This window comes from Haliotis rufescens, unplaced genomic scaffold (genome assembly GCF_023055435.1).
Source record: "Haliotis rufescens isolate VD_foot unplaced genomic scaffold, xgHalRufe1.0.p SCAF_2, whole genome shotgun sequence".
NCBI classification, from domain to species: domain Eukaryota; kingdom Metazoa; phylum Mollusca; class Gastropoda; order Lepetellida; family Haliotidae; genus Haliotis; species Haliotis rufescens.
Window position 1 is genome coordinate 11,031,909 of NW_025963890.1, and position 20,885 is coordinate 11,052,793.

The 20,885-nt window shown below is 41.6% G+C and overlaps 1 protein-coding gene across 3 annotated transcripts in view; it reads right to left on the reverse strand.

Annotated features, from left to right (window-relative positions):
- The window catches only part of LOC124136127 (nucleolar protein 4-like), a 129,451-nt gene that overhangs the window by 24,763 nt on the left and 83,803 nt on the right, over positions 1–20,885 (reverse strand). For all 3 annotated transcript variants that reach the window (XM_046501938.2, XM_046501937.2, XM_046501936.2), the window contains exon 4: positions 8,888–8,993. In XM_046501938.2, coding sequence (XP_046357894.1) covers positions 8,888–8,993 — 106 coding nt within the window. The remainder of the gene's footprint in view (positions 1–8,887; positions 8,994–20,885) is intronic.

The window sequence follows — 20,885 nt, forward strand, 5'->3', positions numbered from 1 at the left end:
CCAAACGTAATGATGGGCAACACGAGGTGGGGATTCAAACTCGTCTGGTATTCGTGACAGGCCATGACATATCCCACTGCCCCATCAGCAAACCATACACTATTTATAATGTAATTCATATGTATCGTCGGACGTACCGAACATACTGCGTATCGATATAATATTTGATAACAAATAAACTCAAGAATTAACCTGTTGATGACTGCAATTGGCAAATTGGATGATGCCCCTCGTCTCTAAGGAAGAAAACTGTCGCCGCAAAGGATGCTATTACCGCGTCTCAAATTACCGCGCACCAAGTTTTAGGACATGTGTTCATTGATGACAACTTGTATGTAAGTTTAAGTATTGTTAAAGTACTGAATTACAAATAAATTTACCTAATGTAAACTCCAACCCTCATTCAACGTTGATAATATTGATTTCTTAAAGAAAAGATCCAAACGAAAGCACCTTTGTTCTAAATTGGATAGCGAACTTTTTATATTCTCAACATACGTTGACAGTTTCATTAGAACTCAGGTTTCACATAAGTAACCTAAAAGCCGTGATCTGGATCTGGGTGTCACCAAGTATTATAAAATCCGGTTAGTACTAATACTGGTGCCCTGGACAGGCATTGTCTAAATTCATTACTGAACGGAGTCCGTTCCCTAATTGCCCACAGTTGACTCGCTGCCTCATCCCGCCAGGTAATACAATATCCCTTCCCACCCTGCTAAGCTCAGCGGGCCTAGAACATTCGTCACTGCAAGCCCCCACGTCTAATACCTTTCAGGCAATCGATCGAGTAATTCTGGGGGGACCTGGTCGGCAGCTTTCCTAGATTTATCACCTTCAAGCTCTGGAACGGGTCAGCTGAAGGCTGGGGTTACTGTCTTTGTCCTTCGTTGCCATGGGAGTCGCGTGTCCCCCTAGCAACATTCTCTGTGGGTGTCGCGAGGGGGGCACACGTCTACAATTATCCCTCGGACAGGTGAGAGCGGGGTCACCGCTGCGCCATCTGGTGTTAGGGACAGCATCCTCTACGCGGTCACCCGTCAATTACATTGTGGACAAATTGAGGGGTGACCTTTGAATAATGGATGGGTAGAGAAGGGGGAGAGGGGCTAGGTCTTTGGATAATATACATGTGAGATGAGTGGACGGAGGGGTGGTAAGGGGGAATCAATGCATGGGGACAGAGCCAGTAGGGGGTGGTCATTAAGGTGAAGGTAGATTGGGGCATGACTGATTTTTGATACGAAAGGTCGGGTTGTATTGAATATCATAAAGAAAGCAGGGGAAGATTACTGGGCAAGGGGGGACGGGTGATGAATCGGCTTAAATGTCGGCTTGGGCTGATCGCTTTAGAGGTACAGCGCATTGTAATCGGATATTTTCAAGGATAAGCGGGATCGATTCGTGGTCATTGGGGATAGGCAGGGCGGGTCCTTCTCCAAGGGGGCTAAGCCTCTAGGACTTCGGTGTGTTTTGCATCCACGTTCCGAGGACAAATGGTTCTGCGTACGACTTAAAACATTTTGAACTGGAGAATTCTATTCCATAAGTTTGTCTCAGCTTAGCTATTCCCACAATCTGTTCTCAGCTTATTTATATAACACGCTTTCAGCGACAGTACTTTGAATTTCCTCACTGCAAAAACATTTCTGTTACCAGTCCGTGATAGGATTGTCTAAGCGTGGAACTTCAGTTCTGCGGCACAACTTGAATATATTTTCTGACTGCAAAAAAAGTACCGCAATTCAGTGCTGAGATGGTCTTGGCTGGGAAATATCAGGAGCCATGTTTCTGACAGTGGGTCTCTGAAACATCGTGAAATGTATCACAGCTACCAGAATACAGATTAGGTCCTTATTTCCATGTTTCCCATCACGAGAAGCCCTGCCAGAAAATCACCACTTGACCAAGCCCAGATGCCAAGCGTGCCTGCCAAACCAAAAGATTTGGTAACATGATCTCAAACATAGGTCTCTTCACTGCGATAAACGCGGCCTCTCTTTTGAATATTTCCGAAGGTAATGGGCCGTGAAAAGTATTCAAGTTCATATCGGTTAAAACAAGATATCATTTAATAGCTTTCAGCCTTATTTCGGAACGGCAGTGGTTTTAAAAACCATGAACTACTTCTGATAGCGTGTGGTGGTTGGAGTAAATGGAGAGATTGCCAAAATGAGTCACTTTCCTACCCCCATTAGATATCAAACAACAAAACCAAGCATGAAATGTGCCAAAGCAACGGTCAGCCTCTCTGAAGAGGAATATGTGATTATACGTGTCAAGTTCACGGGCACAGAAATGGAGCTGTACGCTCTCCAAGCTAGAGTAGCGTCTCTCAGCTCTGTTCGCAGCTCTGTTTCGCAGCTCTGGGCTCCAGAACCCAACGTAATCCTCCTCCGTCCCTTTGATGTGCGGACCAAACAGTGCCGCGGGCGAAGCGTTAGCATGATTTGCAGCTTTTTCTCTCCTTGGTTGAAAGTTAATCAAAAGACAGAATAAAACACTAAAACCGATGTAGAAAAATAATTGTGACTTGAAGTCGTTAACAATGTCTTATAAACTGAGATCCAGTATGGGGGAATCCCGGTAAAGACTAGAATGAGGGACAAGGATGGGGTTTTGAGGTTTGAGAGGGGATACCAATTACTTGCACCTTCATGCTGGCATTTACACCGCTCGGAGGGACACTACAGCTATATTTGTGTAAAGAAAAACTATAAAAAGACAATGTCATAACAGGCACCCGACAGAGGGGCTGTGCCAATTATGTCATCATAGCTACGGGGGATTGTACATCGTGCGGGGATGGTGTTGTTGGTCAAGAGTTGTAGTGGTTCATATTCACTTTTTAACCTTTTTGAGCTCTCAAGTATTTTATCACACGCATGGTTTATTACCATATGATATCTGATAGCAGATTCATGTTAATTTAAGCAAAAGCAATATTTCCTGAACAGTGTTTAACCCCCCAGTGGCTGATCAATATTAAACTGGGATAAATGAATTGTTCTTTTACGGCTCATATCAGGACATAAAGTTTGCTGGAGACAAATAGTTTCTTGATTTAATTTTTTCTCTAGACAAGGATCTTTATTTTAACCAAAAAATAACAAAAATGAATACTTTGTCACTGAACTAACACATGGGCAAATATTACTGTCGTTCACAGCTTGTATTGTTCGTACACAAATACTCTTTTAAACGCCAAGGGTGCTATTTGTCAATGTCAGTTCAAAAAATAGGTTGCAAAGCTAAGTCTCTTTAACAATATTCCTGTACATGTATCGATCTACAGGTAGGTTGACGTAAATGCCATAAAGCACAAGAAGTCTCCGAGGAAGGTGCAACGACCCTAACTACACTAAATAGTCAAACACACGTGACCACGATCAATCAGGACGACTTTCATTTCACATCTACCCGTGTCCAACCAGTCTTAATCAATACTGTCACGAGTGGGGATCGAATAAGGAATCCTTGTTCAGATCAGATGAAATTATCCCCAAATCCCACATTCTTGGAAGCAACATACATACACAACATGGCAGTGGCTCAGAGTTCATCCAGCGTCATGCATCTGTCCAAACAACCCTATCATACGAGGAGGGGAACTGAACGTAGCCTCGTCGACGACTGATGTCAACGTGGAAATAATGCTTACTTTCTCCACCGCCCCAGGCCTGGCTAGCCAGGATGACCAGGTATAAGTGCATCGTTACCAGGACATTCTCACTTGATGCCAAAGCTTCACAGATGAAGATGCTAATGCTACTTACTATTGTCCCAGCCATGGTGGCACAATGCTGTCTCCTCGTCTCATTTAGTAGGAGATTCACACATTGGAACCTCTTGTTCACTCGGAACCATGTTGTGGTGACTGGTAAACTGTTTGTTTAGGTTTGGTCTCGACTGACATACTACAGTCTGCTAATGGGTGATGGAAGCCCGAGGAGATATTGGCAATGCTGATAGTGACTGGGAAGGGTTCGATAATGTAAAAGTTCTATGATAGATTATTTTATGAAACATTAATACGATGTCGTTTAATTGGTGTTTCATTGCTTATCTGTATCAGCTTAAAATATACCAGATCATTAAATATATAATTTACATAGACACGTCTACTCAGTTGGTGTAAATTCAAGTTTGGAAGTTTAAGATAAGAACGTAAACTTTGGGACAATTCTCCCAGGAATTCCTCTTAATGCTTCCATATATTACCATAATGTTCTGGTCCAGACTCGATTATTAACAGACCGTCATATCGCTGGAATATTGCTGAGTGCGGCGTAAAACAACAAACCAACCAACCAACCATAATGTTCTGTTTCTCTGAGTGCCGGGTGTAAAACCTGATAGATCTGTAACAGTTGCTGCCAGAACACCCGATGTTAGAAGAGAAGCTAAAGATAGGGCTGTTTAAGTAGTTGTCTCATGAACTGTTCATTAAGAATGCGTTAGAACGACACGAACTGCCAGCGAGTTATAAAACATCAATAGGTTAACATGAGACCATCCAGCGAGTCCGCCGGGAGATGGCGGTGTTTACATCCAACATAGACAGGTGTTTGTTCAGAACTCCACTATATTAATCTCCCATTAGAGAAGACTGCCTTTAGATGTTCCTGGAGAAGGACCTAAGGGGCACCAAGTGGCCTGACCTGGGCCATGCGGATTCATCCATCGGCCCTAATTGAGGATATAGGAATCTTTGTTTCATTTGACTGGGACTGGATGTTGCTTTAATGGAGCAATGAGTCACCCTTCCCATAAGATGGATGGGTAAGTCATTTGGTGGTTTCGGCAGAATGGCATCAACAATCCACCCACAAGTTAGAAAGCAATACGTGTGTGTGCGCGTGCATGCGTGCGAGCATATGTCTGTCTTGGAAATAAGTGGAAGTGTGTGTGTGTTTTTGGATGTGTGTGGGAATGAGGATGGGGGGGGGGGGGGGGGGGGGGGGGGTAGGAGCAGACATATCTTGGATGGAACATCTGCAACATCTGCAACCATCTTTTATTCCTTTGATTGCTTTCTACATGTCTCTCAGTATGGCTAATAAAACAAATTAATTCGCCACGCTAACTTACTGAAATTAAAACACCGCCAGAAAGCCAGACAGATGAAATCCACATTGAGATATCAAATCTAGACTTTACTGTAAATTCAACATATCTCGTTTGCACACATTTCGGAGCCACATGGAACGTATCCAAACACTGCGACGTTAAGCTTCTACTCTCAGAAAAGGACCAATGATGAGGAAGAAAGCGAACACCTCGCACACAACAAGACCTGGAATTGCCTGTATTGGTTGGTAAGGAGAGCAAGGGACAGGAATTGTTTAACAGTAAACCAGGTATCGTAGATTAATTAACGACAAGTAATAGTCTTACCCTGCTGGACTGACATATCGTATCTGGTACACAAACCATACAGGAGACGTGAGCTTCAAATTGTAGACCGTATTGATATTACGTCAACGGGACGAACATAGCATGCACTATAATCAATCACGGAAAAGGAAGAGTATTAAAGGATGCATTGGCATATATGTACACCTCGAAGTAGGCAGATACTTGCTCCCGTGTGGCCGTTTAATTAGTCCATACGTCTACGAGGGGGAGATAACTGCAGTTGTTTTTCTCACAGTGTTCGGCACCATAAATGCATTTTAAATACATGAACTGGGTTAATATACTTTTTTAATATTTGTTTTGTTTCATTTCTTTTGAGTTATTATGTCCATATAACTACAATATTCAGAAAGCGTATGACTATGAAGATGACCAGGAATATATCGAACTGTGGTGTTGTCGGGTTTCAATGATAATGCGACCAGATACCATTTACTTTAATCTTGCGTGAGTACACTCATAACAAAAAGAGATCGGATTCAACAAAACAATCCTTTGTGAAGAGTTCTTATTGTCATTGGCTGCAAACCCAAACAGTAGATATTGACCTTATTTTTATTGTGAATTCGGAAATCAGAAGCTCATACACGCTACAAGCCGGTGTACGGTTTTAGCTAAGTGGACTAGTAAGTGTCCAGATTACCAAGGTCTGGATTAAAGAGGGTTCCCTATATTCAGACACGCTACGACTCAGTCGTGGACTAGTAAGTGTCCAGATTACCAAGGTCTGGATTAAAGAGGGTTCCCTATATTCAGACACGCTACGACTCGGTCGTTGCCACGTCTGATTAAAGTCGTCAGTGATACAAATCGTTTATTCCCATGTTCATATATAGAACCCAGTATACATATAGAATACTGCTTGAATTGTCCCAGAAATTCCTTTGTCCCTCGCTATCTGATGTGTGCCGTTGTCCCTGTCGTACCTCGGCGGTGCACCAGATGGCTTTGTGGCTTGCCTCCACATCCCGAGGATGAGCATATTCGATGTCACTGCACCATATAGCACAATGCTGAAAATATACAGGTGTCACCGCCGGTATGGCGAGGGAGATCGCGTTATAGCGTGGGGGCGGAACATCTTTCGCAAGCGGTACGAGGTGTACCGTTCTAGGCTTGAATATGAATTTGATAAATGGCTAATGTTCCAAACTATAATAGTACCCCGTGACGCTAAAGTTGAAACATTATACACAGTGCTATAAATAGCATTTGACAGTTTAAACAATCCAAAGTATTTATGATGCCTTGAACGAACAATAATCACATGAGAATAATTTTAAGCATGGTGGCGTTTTATAAGGTATAAGGTACAGAACACCATGTACGAAGCATATGTATGCCTGTATAATATATATATATATATATATATATATATATATATATATATATATATATATATATATATATATATATATTTGGGGAGAACAACACGTGATACCTAGCGTCAAAATTGAAACTCGCCTCACGGTGTGATAGAAACCTCCACCCAAAACCCAAAAACCCGCCGTCTTGGGTAAATGGACACCGTATTGAGGTTTTAGCACTTCGATAGCAAGGAGTCGATATTACACCATAATGTCAACTTAGATCTCCCCCTAACTCATAACTTGTTTATAAATTAAATGGAATCAAGCATAAACATGCGCATGACATCCAGTCAACCAAAAAGACTCTTGATATATTAACTATACGTCAGCGGGTTGGTCCATTTGACCAAAGGAACGGATTTGACCAAAGGAACGGATTTGGCAATGGAACGTGAAATACAGTGATCATGTTAAAACAGAAAATATTTGCAAATAGCCGAGAGTATAGTAATGCATTATTTAGGTCCCCCATGTCCAAGACGCCTGGCCTTACAAAGTTGGCAACCATTCTATCCGTTCCTGAACATAAAGTTCAGCAGAACTGGCACTTCCACTTTTACAGAGTTAACACCTACGACTGCGTTTGAGCCATGACGTCAGGTATAGCCAGAACCAGTTTAGTAATTGTAATGTCAGAAACAACAGAAACCATTGTAGTAAGCGCAGACTAGGAACCTGCGTATGTCTAAAGGTCAGCTCACTCGTCTCGTATCACCCACTACATTACATTACAAGTGTGGCTACACAGACCGTGGTGTATGTATTTAGTGCTGCAGACGCTAGCATTTATCGTATAACGAATGTTAAGGGATTCCTGGAGACGTGGCTAGATTGCCGGATACCGCGTGACTCCACGAGACTATCCACCTCGAGACATATGATTGCCTATACATATGTATTGGAACCTTGGACACAGTGAAGTGATGTATGTCGTCTTGGGCTCTATGTAGTCTGTGTACAGCTGTATACACGAAACGCGTCCGACATGTGGATTCTGCATGTTGAACTTCCTTTAAGTTTGCTTAGCAAAATCAGTAGCATTTGATATTTAAAACCACCAATACCTTTCTCACGAACAACGGATTCTTGTAAAATCAAACAAATCAGAACTGCAGATGGCACCAGCATTTCATAAGCACCGTTTTGACTTTTCAGATTCACTGATTTAATATGTTGTTGACTGTTGAACAAAACACGATGTTCTTGTGAGCTAGCTCGGATGCCAATATAAAATACTGCCTTGTGAAAGTCATGAGAGTCGAAAAGGAGATTGTTAAATTATGGTATCTGGCTGACCCTGTGTTCTTATACCCTGATGGTATTGATTAGTCTTCATGCCATCAACCACTTATTTGTCAGTGCACGATTATCAACATATATCTGTAATATTGCTGCAGTGAAAACAAAATCTTTCTTAAAAAATGCAATCGGCAAAGGAGGTATTTTGTTATACATGTTGTAAAATATCTCATGATATAACTCAAGATCACACAATTTCACATTGTGTGGATGTCTAATTTGGTGCTTGTTGAGATTGTTTCTTTGTAACTTCTCCAGAAACCCGAAGCTGAAAGTGGGTGGGCATCCATCTTGCTATCGGGTGGTCTAGTTATTTATCGCCCTTCCCCGTGTCACTTGGGCGTGCCAGGATCCTATGGTCGTTGGTTCAAATCCACGTTTCGTCAGGATCATACTGTATGGTTTGTCAGCACCTTACCCTTTCCAGATGGTTTAACTAAAGTGGGAAGCCTCAAAGACATTTGGACTTTCCACCAACATCAAGCTGATGCACCATAGCATAACTAAAACTTGTCAAAGCGGCATTGCATTCGACTCACTCACTCCGCAGTATTGTGACAACGGTCACTACACTGTATCCCTCAGACTCGAACCCGGACTTCTTCTTCAACATCTTCTCGCTCCTATCAAACGCTCCTATCAAGATTCGACCTGACCCAAAGGAGATCAATGGGTCTCACCAGTTAGTCTGAATGTTTGACACGCCAAACACTCAGATCCATTTAATAGCTCCAACAAACCAGAAAAGAAATTCAAACTAAGAATTACTTGTCTCCTTGCCCAGAATAAAAATGTCTTACCTTTTCGTGATATGGCGTTCGGGCCGTTGAGGGTGTTGTCGGCTTGTGGGGAGGGAGAAGGGGAGGGTTCCCTGCTTAGTTCACTGTCAGCGCTGGACATGCTCTCCTGGGAACAAAAGCGATACTACAGTGTGTTGTTGCATACATTTGTCCGATACAAAGTCCTTTTATTGTCGTGTTCGCCCGCACCATGTTCATTAAACACTCTTTTTGAATATATTTTTTCGTTTCCGGCAGTTCGCGCCATCATGATGTAGTAATACTGCAAACACAGTACAAGGGGAACATAGGTCATCCTTTCGTAGCACCTACTAGTTTCATTATATCTGTTGTTCTTTCTTAGTGTTTTCAAAAGGTTTTCAGTTTTGTTGTTCACATAAAGTTCATATTTATGGTTGTCACTAATCTCAAATTTCTATGTGTAGATCGTGTCCACATAATAAAAAAAAGGTTTCCATAGAAACAGTTATCTTTGTCTGATGGCGGAGTAATCATAGATTTGGAAAAGTCACGAACATGTACCACTCTTAGCGAACAAAGGACAAGTGTATTAGAGGTAAATTAACAAGAATGCTGGCTAAAGTTTGTGACCTATGTCCCCAGAAGACCGCCAGTCGCTTTGGTCTTCAAATTAACGTCTTCGCTGTTATCTGAATGCGCTGAGAGGAGAGGAGGCTAGTTTAACAGACTTCGGGTCTGGAAACCAAGAGCCTGGTCATCACTCTTGGCAGAATTTATATGGATGCACAGCTGGGTCACAGGACGCGCCAGCATCTGTATCGACCAGGGAGAATGTATGGAAACCTGTACCCGACACCACCGCCCTATAGCTGTGTTCGCGTCGCGATGGAGTAGTTTGACCCTCTCGTTTACTCCTGACACCTTTTATTACTGCCTGAAACACGAGGCAGAAGCGAATCCTACTCCGAGAAAATTGGATTGGCAAAACTTGTTTACCACGAGTCCAAAAACAAATTTGCGCATCTCAAATGTTTGAAGTCTTTTCCCCTTGCTCTGATTTCTTCAGAAGTCGGCATTGGGGACTTCAGGAATAGACAGGAAGAAACCAAAGGGTTTCATTGCCATGGTGATTCCCCAACTAGCGTTCTTTGGGGGAACCACGAGAAATGAACAATCAGAGAGGGAAAAAAAGGAAAAAGAAACTTTTTAGAAATTAAATTTTGAAAGAAAACTGAAAATTTCAAGGCATGTGACTCCCTTTGCTTCAGCAACAGACCTAGTCGCGTCATCTAATTAGTTTTTAAATAGTAGACCTGCTTATTCGGGCGTCTCTTAGTTTTATTTAATTTCCTCTTTGAAAATCGCAATTAACTACTTGACATGTTAGATTGTTTAATACTGACAGGCCTGAAACAAAACATTAGGACAAGCTGACACGACACAGAGCGACAATAGAAATTACAAAGTTAATTGTCTTAAATTTAAAAATAATTTGGGCTTAAACGTCAGAGCCGTCCCATTCACTTATGTAACGACGTTGTGACAGGATCGGTTCTCAGCGTTTCTTAAAAACACAATACGGGCTTTCTCATTATCTTTCAACCCGTTTTGACTAAAAAGACCATAGAACAATTAAATAATCAATATTTATGTCCTCAACGATAAACTTATGTTTAAAAATATCGCAAACGACGACGTTCACCTTTACGCTCAACGTCAGGGACGACATAAATGGATTGTAATTATAATATGACACAGCGTAATTAGCATCTGTGGACTTCCAGAAGCACGCATGTACGTTCGTCGAAAGTAAGTTATTGGAATGACAAACACAAACAAAACGGGAAAAATCAGGAACATTTCAAAATACATAATGGTGATGCATAGTCCATTGCCCTAATATTTATATGTACCAGTATCCACATTAAAATACGGATAACAAGCACCAAGTAACAGAAAGTAAGTATGAAGTATTGTTGAGGTGTCGAGAACAGATATCGTTTTGTTACTATGTGTGACGATGACCATTTGTCAAAGAACATTAAGTAAACTACCGCCGATCACGAACGCTCTCTTGAAAGGACGGTTGACTATTTGATTACAACGTAAACGTCCTAATTTAGGCACGTAAAAAACCATTTTAGTTCTTAAATCACTTTATTTTAGCAAGGATTATAAAGTAGCTTAAGGCATTAGTGTACAGATACAAACCCATGAAACTGTGTCATTGATGACCTAGTTCTTAAATGATTATGTTTTCGTGAGTTTAGTTTCATTTTCAATTGTATTTTCAAGAGTAGCTCATGGTTCTTATCGCGTTTAAATGGTTGCTTTGTCGGTGATACATGTCTGTACGGGCATTATTTCAGGATCTGGAGTACAAAATAGAATGAAAATGCTATGGAAAAAGTTCATTGTTACCCAATGTGCGAAACCTTAACATACACTTGTGCTCGTCCACCGATATACACAACTGCTTACAACGGAGAAAGATTTAACGATGAGGAGCGTATCGTGCTGTTTACTTTGTATGATAACATATGCAAATCTGGCTAAAGTATAACCGACATCCAAGTCCTCATCCTAAGCCAGTCACATATAACATTACGGTAGAAAAGCCATGTTGGTTCGCCATAACCGCACAAACCATCTAGGGCAATATATATATCGTCATTTTGCAGACAAAATTGTGAACATGTAACATGTGTTATGAAATGAACACCTTAAAGATGCTATATTAACACACACATTTTATGCCTAGTAACTATCACAATCTCTGATTTACTGATTAATAGTTTGTAATGGCATGCAAATAATTGAGAATAAACATTATTCCACCGCACGATCGCTACCTGAATTGAAAATAAGCTTCAGTATGATCGGTACTTATTTGTGTCCTTATCCTTAAATATTAATCATATTTTACAGGATACTTTCTTCTGATACCCTGCTCAACACAAACGATGACAACCAACACTAAGGTCAACTATTACCAACACTTAGGTCAACTATTACCAACACTAAGGTCAACTATAACCAACACTAAGGTCAACTACTAAACTAAACGACATTTGAAAATATTTAGCCACCATGTACTTTATGACGACCGCGTCATATCTTTGGTTTGTATCGCTTATATTTGATTTACTTCATAAACATAATCATAAAAATAACAAAACGTTTTTGATGTAAACACACAATAACGACTAATATTACATATTTCTACCAAAACAAAAGCTTCTGTACCATAGGTCGTGTACACTTTTAAGTGAATATTATGCCACTACCTCCTGTAAGATTTGCACTCTTTTTTGGACTTGTTAGGGAAAACGTGCAAAATACCTGAACATAATGAATCTACTCCGGCGTGTGTTGCGATGAAGTAAGTGTTCCTTTTTTTCTCACACACTTTTTCACGTTGAACACTGGGATCATCCTTTGATATCTAAAACCATTGACTTCTGTATCAAGACAACTGTCACATTGTGGCGGTATTTCCTCTACATCTTGCTCCTGTGGTTTTCAACGCTCTGCAAGTCTAACAGTTGGTTTGTCTGACGTATGGCGCCCCGGTCTTTGATGTTAGGCGGCCTGGTTTTTTACTGACTGGTTTATGACTTATGATATCATATTAAACGTGACAAAAACGCATTATCAAGGATTATATTAAGATGACAAAACGAAATCCTTCATTATTCATAACTTTTGAACTATAACACCTACTTAGGCGCTTTGAAGCTTACGACCTTTGCTCTTCGACATAGTAATTATTATCGATTTAAAATAGTTTAATAAACTCATTGATGGCTTATTAATTAATGAAACTGAAACAGTGTAACTCTTTTCCTGTCGATAATTACACAAATGACATCTATATCAAATAGTTAGTTGTGATGAATGACGTTATGATGTTGCATCGTTTGTTATCATACAGAAACATTGTCCATCTTGTTGTGAGGGTGTTCAGTATTCAAGTCAACAGTTTCATTAAAAACGCAAGATCAAAAGGATCAACTTAGACAATGATTAACACCAACACATATACAAACATATGCCATTGAGTCACGCTCGGCATGTGTCATCAAAGAAAGCCAATAAACTATCTTCTTGGAGGAAAAAAGCGAAATCCTTTTCAGACCCTTCATGGTTAATACCAAGTCTTCCTAAACGATGCAAATAATTCCTCTTTTCAGGAAAAAAAAATCATACTCAGAATTTTACAGGTTTCTGGTTTACATGGATATACTATTTGTATCATAATTTGATTCAGTATGTAGGTGGTTGGTACCTAAATATCCACGTGTCTGTCTGTGGATCTCCTCATGGAGGCTTGCCAGAGTGATTACATTTCCACGAGTCAAAATGGCGGCTCATCCTACCATTTCATCGAGCGAGAATCCCCCCACACCTGTGTCATTCTCTGCAAGGGAACGCTCAGCCCTCCCACTAACCCCCAACCATCAACGCACAGGTAAGTTGAGGACGAAAATCAATAGCGCAGCTAAATTAACTAGGCTTTGGACAGAGCTAGAAGGGGATGCGGGCTTAATGTTATCTCGGAGAGAATATGGGCGAAGGCTCAGTGAAAATAAATAGCATTAGAGAGGACTCAGTTTGGTATCTTCCTAATCATTCCCCTGTGTAAGTCAATCAATAGGAACTATTACTGAAAATATCCCGGAAAATATTTCTCTGAAGAGATTTCCAAATTTGTTTGGAACAGAGCGCCGAAACGCACCCGTTGTAATCCCCTTACTGGTGCTGTTGTTTGCATCATAGAGAGATCTGTGCATGGGAACTGTGGTCTCTAGCTCATGGAGGAGGTCCCCTTTGTGTGTTATGATTTCATATCATTACCCACGTAATGATCATATCGAATTCATGAAGTTGAACACGCGTACCTTCCGATGTAGGAAGGAGGCTGGTAATTGATATTTAGTATCACAAAAATATTTATCACTTTCGGAATACTACCGTTCCTTTTAATCCTATGGTCTCTGGTTTCGTCATGTGATTTAGTTAGTGTGTGCTGGCCCTTGGCCATAGATAGTGGAACGCATTAAGCATGATTCTACTATAACGACACAAGGTTTTGTGTGTACCTCGTTCGTCTAACTCAACGTTAAATACATTGAGCTTCAACTCTCCCAAAGTCATTGCTTTGCCTCCCGAAGAGAGTTAGTATAAGGAATTATGTCTAAATGCTTGTGTATCACCTCTGGGGACAGGCATTATCTTGGGAAACGGGCCACCAGCATGAATTAGCCTATGCATCGCGGTGGGAGAGAAACCCACATAAGTTGAAGTATACATACATTTACAGGGGAATAAGGAATGAGGTTTTCATTAAACGCTGATTTCGACCTAAGGACAAATACACACATACAGTAAACTACCTTTATAACGAACACGCTTATAACGAACTGACGGATATAACGAACTTACTTTTTTGTCCAGACTATTTGCTGTAGTTATGCTGTGTATATGCTTATAACGAATTACGGTTATAACGAACTAAAATTAGTGGTCCCTTTGAGTTCGTTATAACCGTAGTTTACTGTACTTTGAAAGTTCACATTATGTATTATCATGTCACCAGGTGGGCAAGAAGCACATGGGCATGAGTGAGTGAGTTGGGATTTACGCCACTTACAGCAGTATCGCGACAGGGGACACAAGAAATAAGCATTATACATTGTTCCCATGTGTAATAAGAAAGCTTCTTATTAAAGCATAGGGTATCACCTGATACCTATCCTATAAGCTACTGACATTCAATACGGTGTAGGCATATATCAAGGCCTTATTTGAAGGTAACCCGCTCCATAGGAGGGATGTCATTAAAATTTGTCTTTGGAAATTGACACGTTTGTGATTTATCAAATTTCAGGACTTGCTGTGATAAGACACACATACACGCAGTTACTCGTTTCTGTATTTTCATGAAGTATGTTCTTATACCATACCGGTTTCATGTTTATTGTTTCGTGCATGTAGATGACACCCCATCCATGGCATCACATTTGTACTCTCAATCTTTACTTCTCATTGCCATGTTTATGCATGTTTGACTATATTTAAGGTTAATGCAAAATTTTCTCCACTAATTTATTAAAGTAGGTACACCAAACAATGAACAGATAACCGATTTGAACATGTCAAAATATGCAAAATATAATTATGTCTTGTTGCTGGGTATAATAAATAGGGTGGTGTTAGCTTGGGTGATTTCATTTAACATTGGTAGGTGAAGGAGAACGCTGAATTCTTTTCAATAACATCCGTGATGCATTTGAATGACTTATTTAATTCTAATATCTGTGCCTTTGATACTTCCTTAAACATATTTAATCTTTCAGTGACTAGCCCCGCTTTCAATCACAAACGGTGTCACTGATGAAATGTATATTCAGACACTGTCAGGGGCTCTTATTAAGCATCACTCTTAGTAACACTCGCACAGAATTTCTGCAATAAACCATATTACCATAGCGCATAGAGTATCACCCTGTCACACCACTATTTTAGGCTCATATGCATGTGTTCCAGTCTATGTATTCCAGCGCCAATGTGTCATCTATTTATTTATGGTGGTGTGTTGTGACATGCCACTATGTGCTATCGACCAACTTGGTAGACATACGTATGTATGGGTTGTCCCATCGTGGCACGAAGAGGGCCCCGAGACCGTGACGTGAACACAATAACAGCATCAGCGAGGCATGGTCGCTTTGTGCGACAACTACAACCCACTTGCTCACCTATGGGAGAGGCGACGGCTGGCTTCAATTGTTCGAGATGGTTATTGGAGGCACGTTGTCTCAACGACACAATGTTATACCGGGCCTGTTTTCAAGTATTTCGATCGATGAGTAATTAGGGAATGCGTATGTTTGAAAACGCCTATGGGTATAGAAAATGGACACAATGAAAAGAAAAACCATGTTCTAAGTCTCATGTATTAAGTTAGTTATACCTTGAAATACTCTTATATTCTAAGTATTAATTGCAAGAGTATTTATTTACATAAGTATAAGATGGGATAGAGATAGTTAACATACTTTGTAAATTAATCGCATAACTGAAACCATAGGCACAGTCAGGACAAGTATAAGTTAAAAGTAAGTTTAATCCACACTATAAATGATCACAACCACATAAGGATATATGTACATGTTGATAACTTAAATAATAATATCAACAATGTCCGCTACTTTAACACAAACCATAAACAATCGAGGGATAACATAATACAATTATGATTTCATTCAACGATAATAATAATAATATTCATAACATGGATACAAGTGCATACATTAGTGAACAATCTATATATGAACATGATGCGCAAGAACCAAAGGTACATGAGTCCATCGAGAGGACTGTTAATCGTGTGTGACCCATCAGTGCATCCTCCCAGGTGATGGAAACTGTTAACTAACTTGCGTTAATCAATACCGAAATGAGATTGTGTATGGGTAATAGAAAATACATACCAAATCAGCCTAACGCATGAAATATGACACCGACTGTTAAACCCTCGGTGCAGGTACAAGGGCCAGGTAACGGTTCATTATATATGCATACACTGTTACTCGATAGCTAACACACCGCACCAGCCACATGGCGTGGTGAAACATCTCCATATCAAAAACCTTGAAATAATGGTCCTCTACAAATGGGTTTTATCGTTTTCAAACTATCAAGCAGACCTGGTGGTGAAAAAGTTTGGGTTTATATGCATGACACCTGTGTAAAACTTACCTATAACAAAGCCACACAATGGACGCGGCCCGGCACAATTAGACCCGATTGTCGCCACATCAATACGGGAGGGTATCAGCTGGGCGGGGTCTGTAATGGGACCGAGGTTGGCAGCGTGGTGATGAGACAACGACACACGACGTCCTCACGGTAACAACTACCTGAACGATATTGTCTGCACAGCTTGGGCTTTCACCCTCCCTACGACTGATGGACGACCGATAAGGCCCTTCGATCGCCCGTCTCGCTTCAGCTGTTGTCAAAGGGGAGGATGGAGGGACAGTGAAGCGGGGTCGGGGGGAGGGGACGGGGGTACTCCGGTTAATTTTAGACACTCTGCAACAGCTGTGACGCGTGCTACGGCAGTGGAGTTTTTGTCCGACTGCAAACACCCTGGGCCTATGGAGGTTCGAGTTATCGATCGTGTCAGTCTTTTGTCATGTCCACATAGGGGCTACGTGATTCAAGTATTTAGCCTGCGATAGACACAAGCGTATTCGCCGTTCAGGCAGGGATAATTTGGTCCTCTAAACCCCAGCTAGAGGCTGGTTGTGCCTCCGGAACATCTCAACCGATCCAGCAGCCAGACCAAATCCGCTTTCACTCTCTCCTGGCTCTCCATCCCCTCACTACCCTTGACATCAAAGGGAATAAAAATCCCCTCATCAAAACAGGTACATAAAGTTTGTAGGAAGACGGAGGCCTCTATCATATAATAGACAACGTGTGAATAAAGTGAGAATGAAAAGTACAAGGAAATACCTTTCTATGTCCCTGTGATGTTCTGATCATACGTACAGGTAAGGCCAGGTGAGACAGCGGTGAGCTCGGCGACCAGGTAGCTGTCGATCGACGCGTGTACTGCACGGCACACCTTCATTACCTCTGTCGGCTTGGCATGTCTGTCGCACTGTTTCGATTAATTTTACCTGGATAGTAATTCCCTCCACATGCGTAGGGCAATCTCAAAATCGAACGAGCCCCGTCTTACCTTGATTCAAAGACGATTTTAACAGCGTTCTCGGACGTCGCACAATCCGATTTGGCAGTCGAGATTTTACTTCTCAGCCCCATCCGCCATTTTGGTTATCCCTCATCACAATTGTAGTAACGCGGCGCGTGCCGTATCCAGCACCGACCGAGCCTGGCTGAAGATAACGGGAAATGGGGTGCGGAGCAGAAGGCAAGTAAACAACAACAAATAAACAATATCTACCTCTGGCTTGGCCTTGCTCTGTCTTGTTGATTTTTTGGACATCCTGAATATGGTGGAGTAGGCACAAGCGTGACACTTGTCTGGGATTAAGATCAGCCCAGTTTTGCACCGCCACTATGCAAGTAGATAATTGTCACGGCTTTAATTAGTCTCAACAGCCCTCTGTGCCTCGCTCTTAGTTTCTTTCGAAACTTGTTCTCCGGCTCAAGTGAAGCCCTCGCACCGTCCCCTCAGCCAGAGAACCAAATTCAACTGCCGCCTTGCACCGTTCGTTCTCTCCCAGTCTCAACGCCTCGCATGAGGGTAAGGCAATTATCCAAATATTCCAAGTCGGGGTACCCTGTGTTCCGGGCATGCGTGGACTGAGTAATAATGGGACTATTAAAAGTGACAAGAGGGATGGTTTGACTGCGAGGGGGACAGACAGGGGGTACGAGCCAAGCGCTCCCTCTTTATGGATTAATGTTGTTTGGTTGTCAATAGCGGCCCAAGGGGTTCAGGCGGGCCTCCCAGTTATTGATCGCGCGCGACTGGCACGCGCCACAGTTAGTTGGAAATGACTTTTCAAGCCCTCCTGTGCATATGTTGTACAGAGGGGTTCATAGACTCTTTGTATTGGTGGGAACAATAGAAAATTGAAAACTTGGCCATAATAACGGGCATTGCCACTCTACATTGGACACTTGTCTCAGTCCTTTGTCAATCAACATGCATCATTTAAGGGTAGGACTTGGTTGAGGGCTTAAAAGAGGCCTGTGCTTTTATGACAAGAATTACATGGAGTGCAAAATAATTTAAGTTCGGGCAAAATAGGCGTAGAATAATTTTACAACCATTCTCCTATTGGCTGGCAACAGAAGCAGCGCGAGTTGGTTAAGAATAAAAAGGTATGTAATCAAACGACTAAAAAGCTGCTCCGCGACCAGGCTGGGAGTGACATTTATATTTCACGATTGTGATACAGAAGGCAAGGCTGGGCTCCATCCACCGAGCACATCGACCAGGGGAAATAAGGCTTCTCTAGGCGATGGGCTTTGGGGTGCAACAGTCGTCAGTGTGACTGGGGAAAGTTAGGGTATAAATCAATACCGACTCTCCTCACGTCAGCGGCAGTGCCGTGATCGCCCGCCCAACACCGACAACAGCGGTGCCACGGTGCAGCGATGGGGTCGGCTCAACAACGATGTACTAATGGCCCCGTGATAACAGACAGAGAACGCGCTCTCAACGTGGGGCCCGGATTAAATAACCAGCTTCTAGAACCAGAATTTTATGTTTTTGTCGATGCAACTATTCGTTTAGTTTGGTTTTTGTCCACTCAAATATTTCATGTCTTAGTAATTATTTGACGGATCAATTTCTGTGTGTCTGTGGAGTTTGCACGAGAAAGTTGAGCTTAACGGGGTTTTAGGTTTATTTACAGGATATTGGTAGGAGTGTAAATACGTTTCTTCTCAATGTAATAGAAAAAAAGTATGTATAGACGAGTCACCATTAATGAATTATAGGCTAACATTAATTACTTATGAGTAAATATTGAGTTAAAGTTAATATATGCCGCATTTTTTACATGTACGTGAGTGAAATCCGATAATGTACTCTTAATTTAAGAGGTTGTGGTTCATTATATTAAGTAGCGATGACAGTCAGTGTCACACGTCAAACACATATTATCATTGGAATAAATATCTAGAAGAAAATCGTTCATATTGAGGATAAAGAAGGGATACAGAGTCACAGAATAAGTCATAATGGCAGATAAATAGAGGGGAAGTAGGCGAAGAGGACGCCGTAATAAAAGAGGATGAAGAAGGAGAGGATCGATAGATCGGAGGATGAAGGCCATTGACAGAGAATGCATTAAACATTTGAAATATATTGGGAGAGATGGAGAGAAGGGAATTGGGAAAGAAAAAGGGAATGCGTGTTTAAGGGGAGAGAGAAGGGAGAAGAAGAAGAGAGAGGAGAGGAGATAGAGGGAGAAGAAACGATAATGGTGAGAGATGAGATAAGAGAAAATGTGAGGAGAGAAGATAGAGAGAATGGACGAGAGAAGATGAGGAAGAGAAGTAATTAGGAAAGAAAAGATAAGTATAGCATGAGAACGAATTTAGAAGAGGAGTCGAGGAAGAGGTGGGTTGATACCAAAATTTAAGTTAAGGGGTGAAACGGAAGAGGATGGAGAGAGAGAGTGAGAAAAGAAGGGACGAGGGGAGAAAACGAAGAGACGAGCTCCGGAAGATCCATGTACACAAAGGTCGTGTTTCTACTTCAGGGATTAGCAGTCAGACAAAGCCACCTCCCACGAACAACAGCGCAACATGTGTTAACATGACGTCACTATGCAAGAACAGGTTGTTCATAATTACAAGTTCAACTCTTAACGTTAGCAAGCAGGTGTTTCTTTCCAAACCCCTTCAACTCATCAGGTGTCACACACATTGTCACAACCATCGAAAATAACTAAAAGACACCGTAAACCTATTGAAAACCACGTTACGGTTGCTAGGCGTCAGTATGTGTTAATATTTGAGATATAACATTAACTGGACCTTTTTATGGAAACTTCCGCATCCACATCCTTTGTCCGGATGGCGATTTTGGGTTCATGTTATGGTACCTCAGCCGCTTTGCGTTCATATATAGTGAGCTAGTGAGTATGGTTTACGCCGCTTTTAGCAGTATTCCAGCAATATCAGGGCGGGGACACCAGAAACGGGCTTCACACATTGTACCCATGTCGGGAATCGAACCCGGGTCTTCGGCGTGACGAGCGAACGTTTTAACCACTAGGCTACCCGACCGCCCCCGTTCATATATATAGGGAAGAGTTGTATCAAGGCCAAAACCCTTCCCACCTACCCCGTCCCCATCCTTAATTAAACTGCCGGGGAAAAGATAGTATACACCTGGAAATTGGATTTAACCTGGACAAATGTTATGGAAACGTTACCAGGCTGAAAACATTCGCCGAAATACAGCAAATTTAGGTCCAAAACACAACCCGTATCAAATACGTCACCATCCAATAACCATTTGTTGTTCGTTTCATATTGA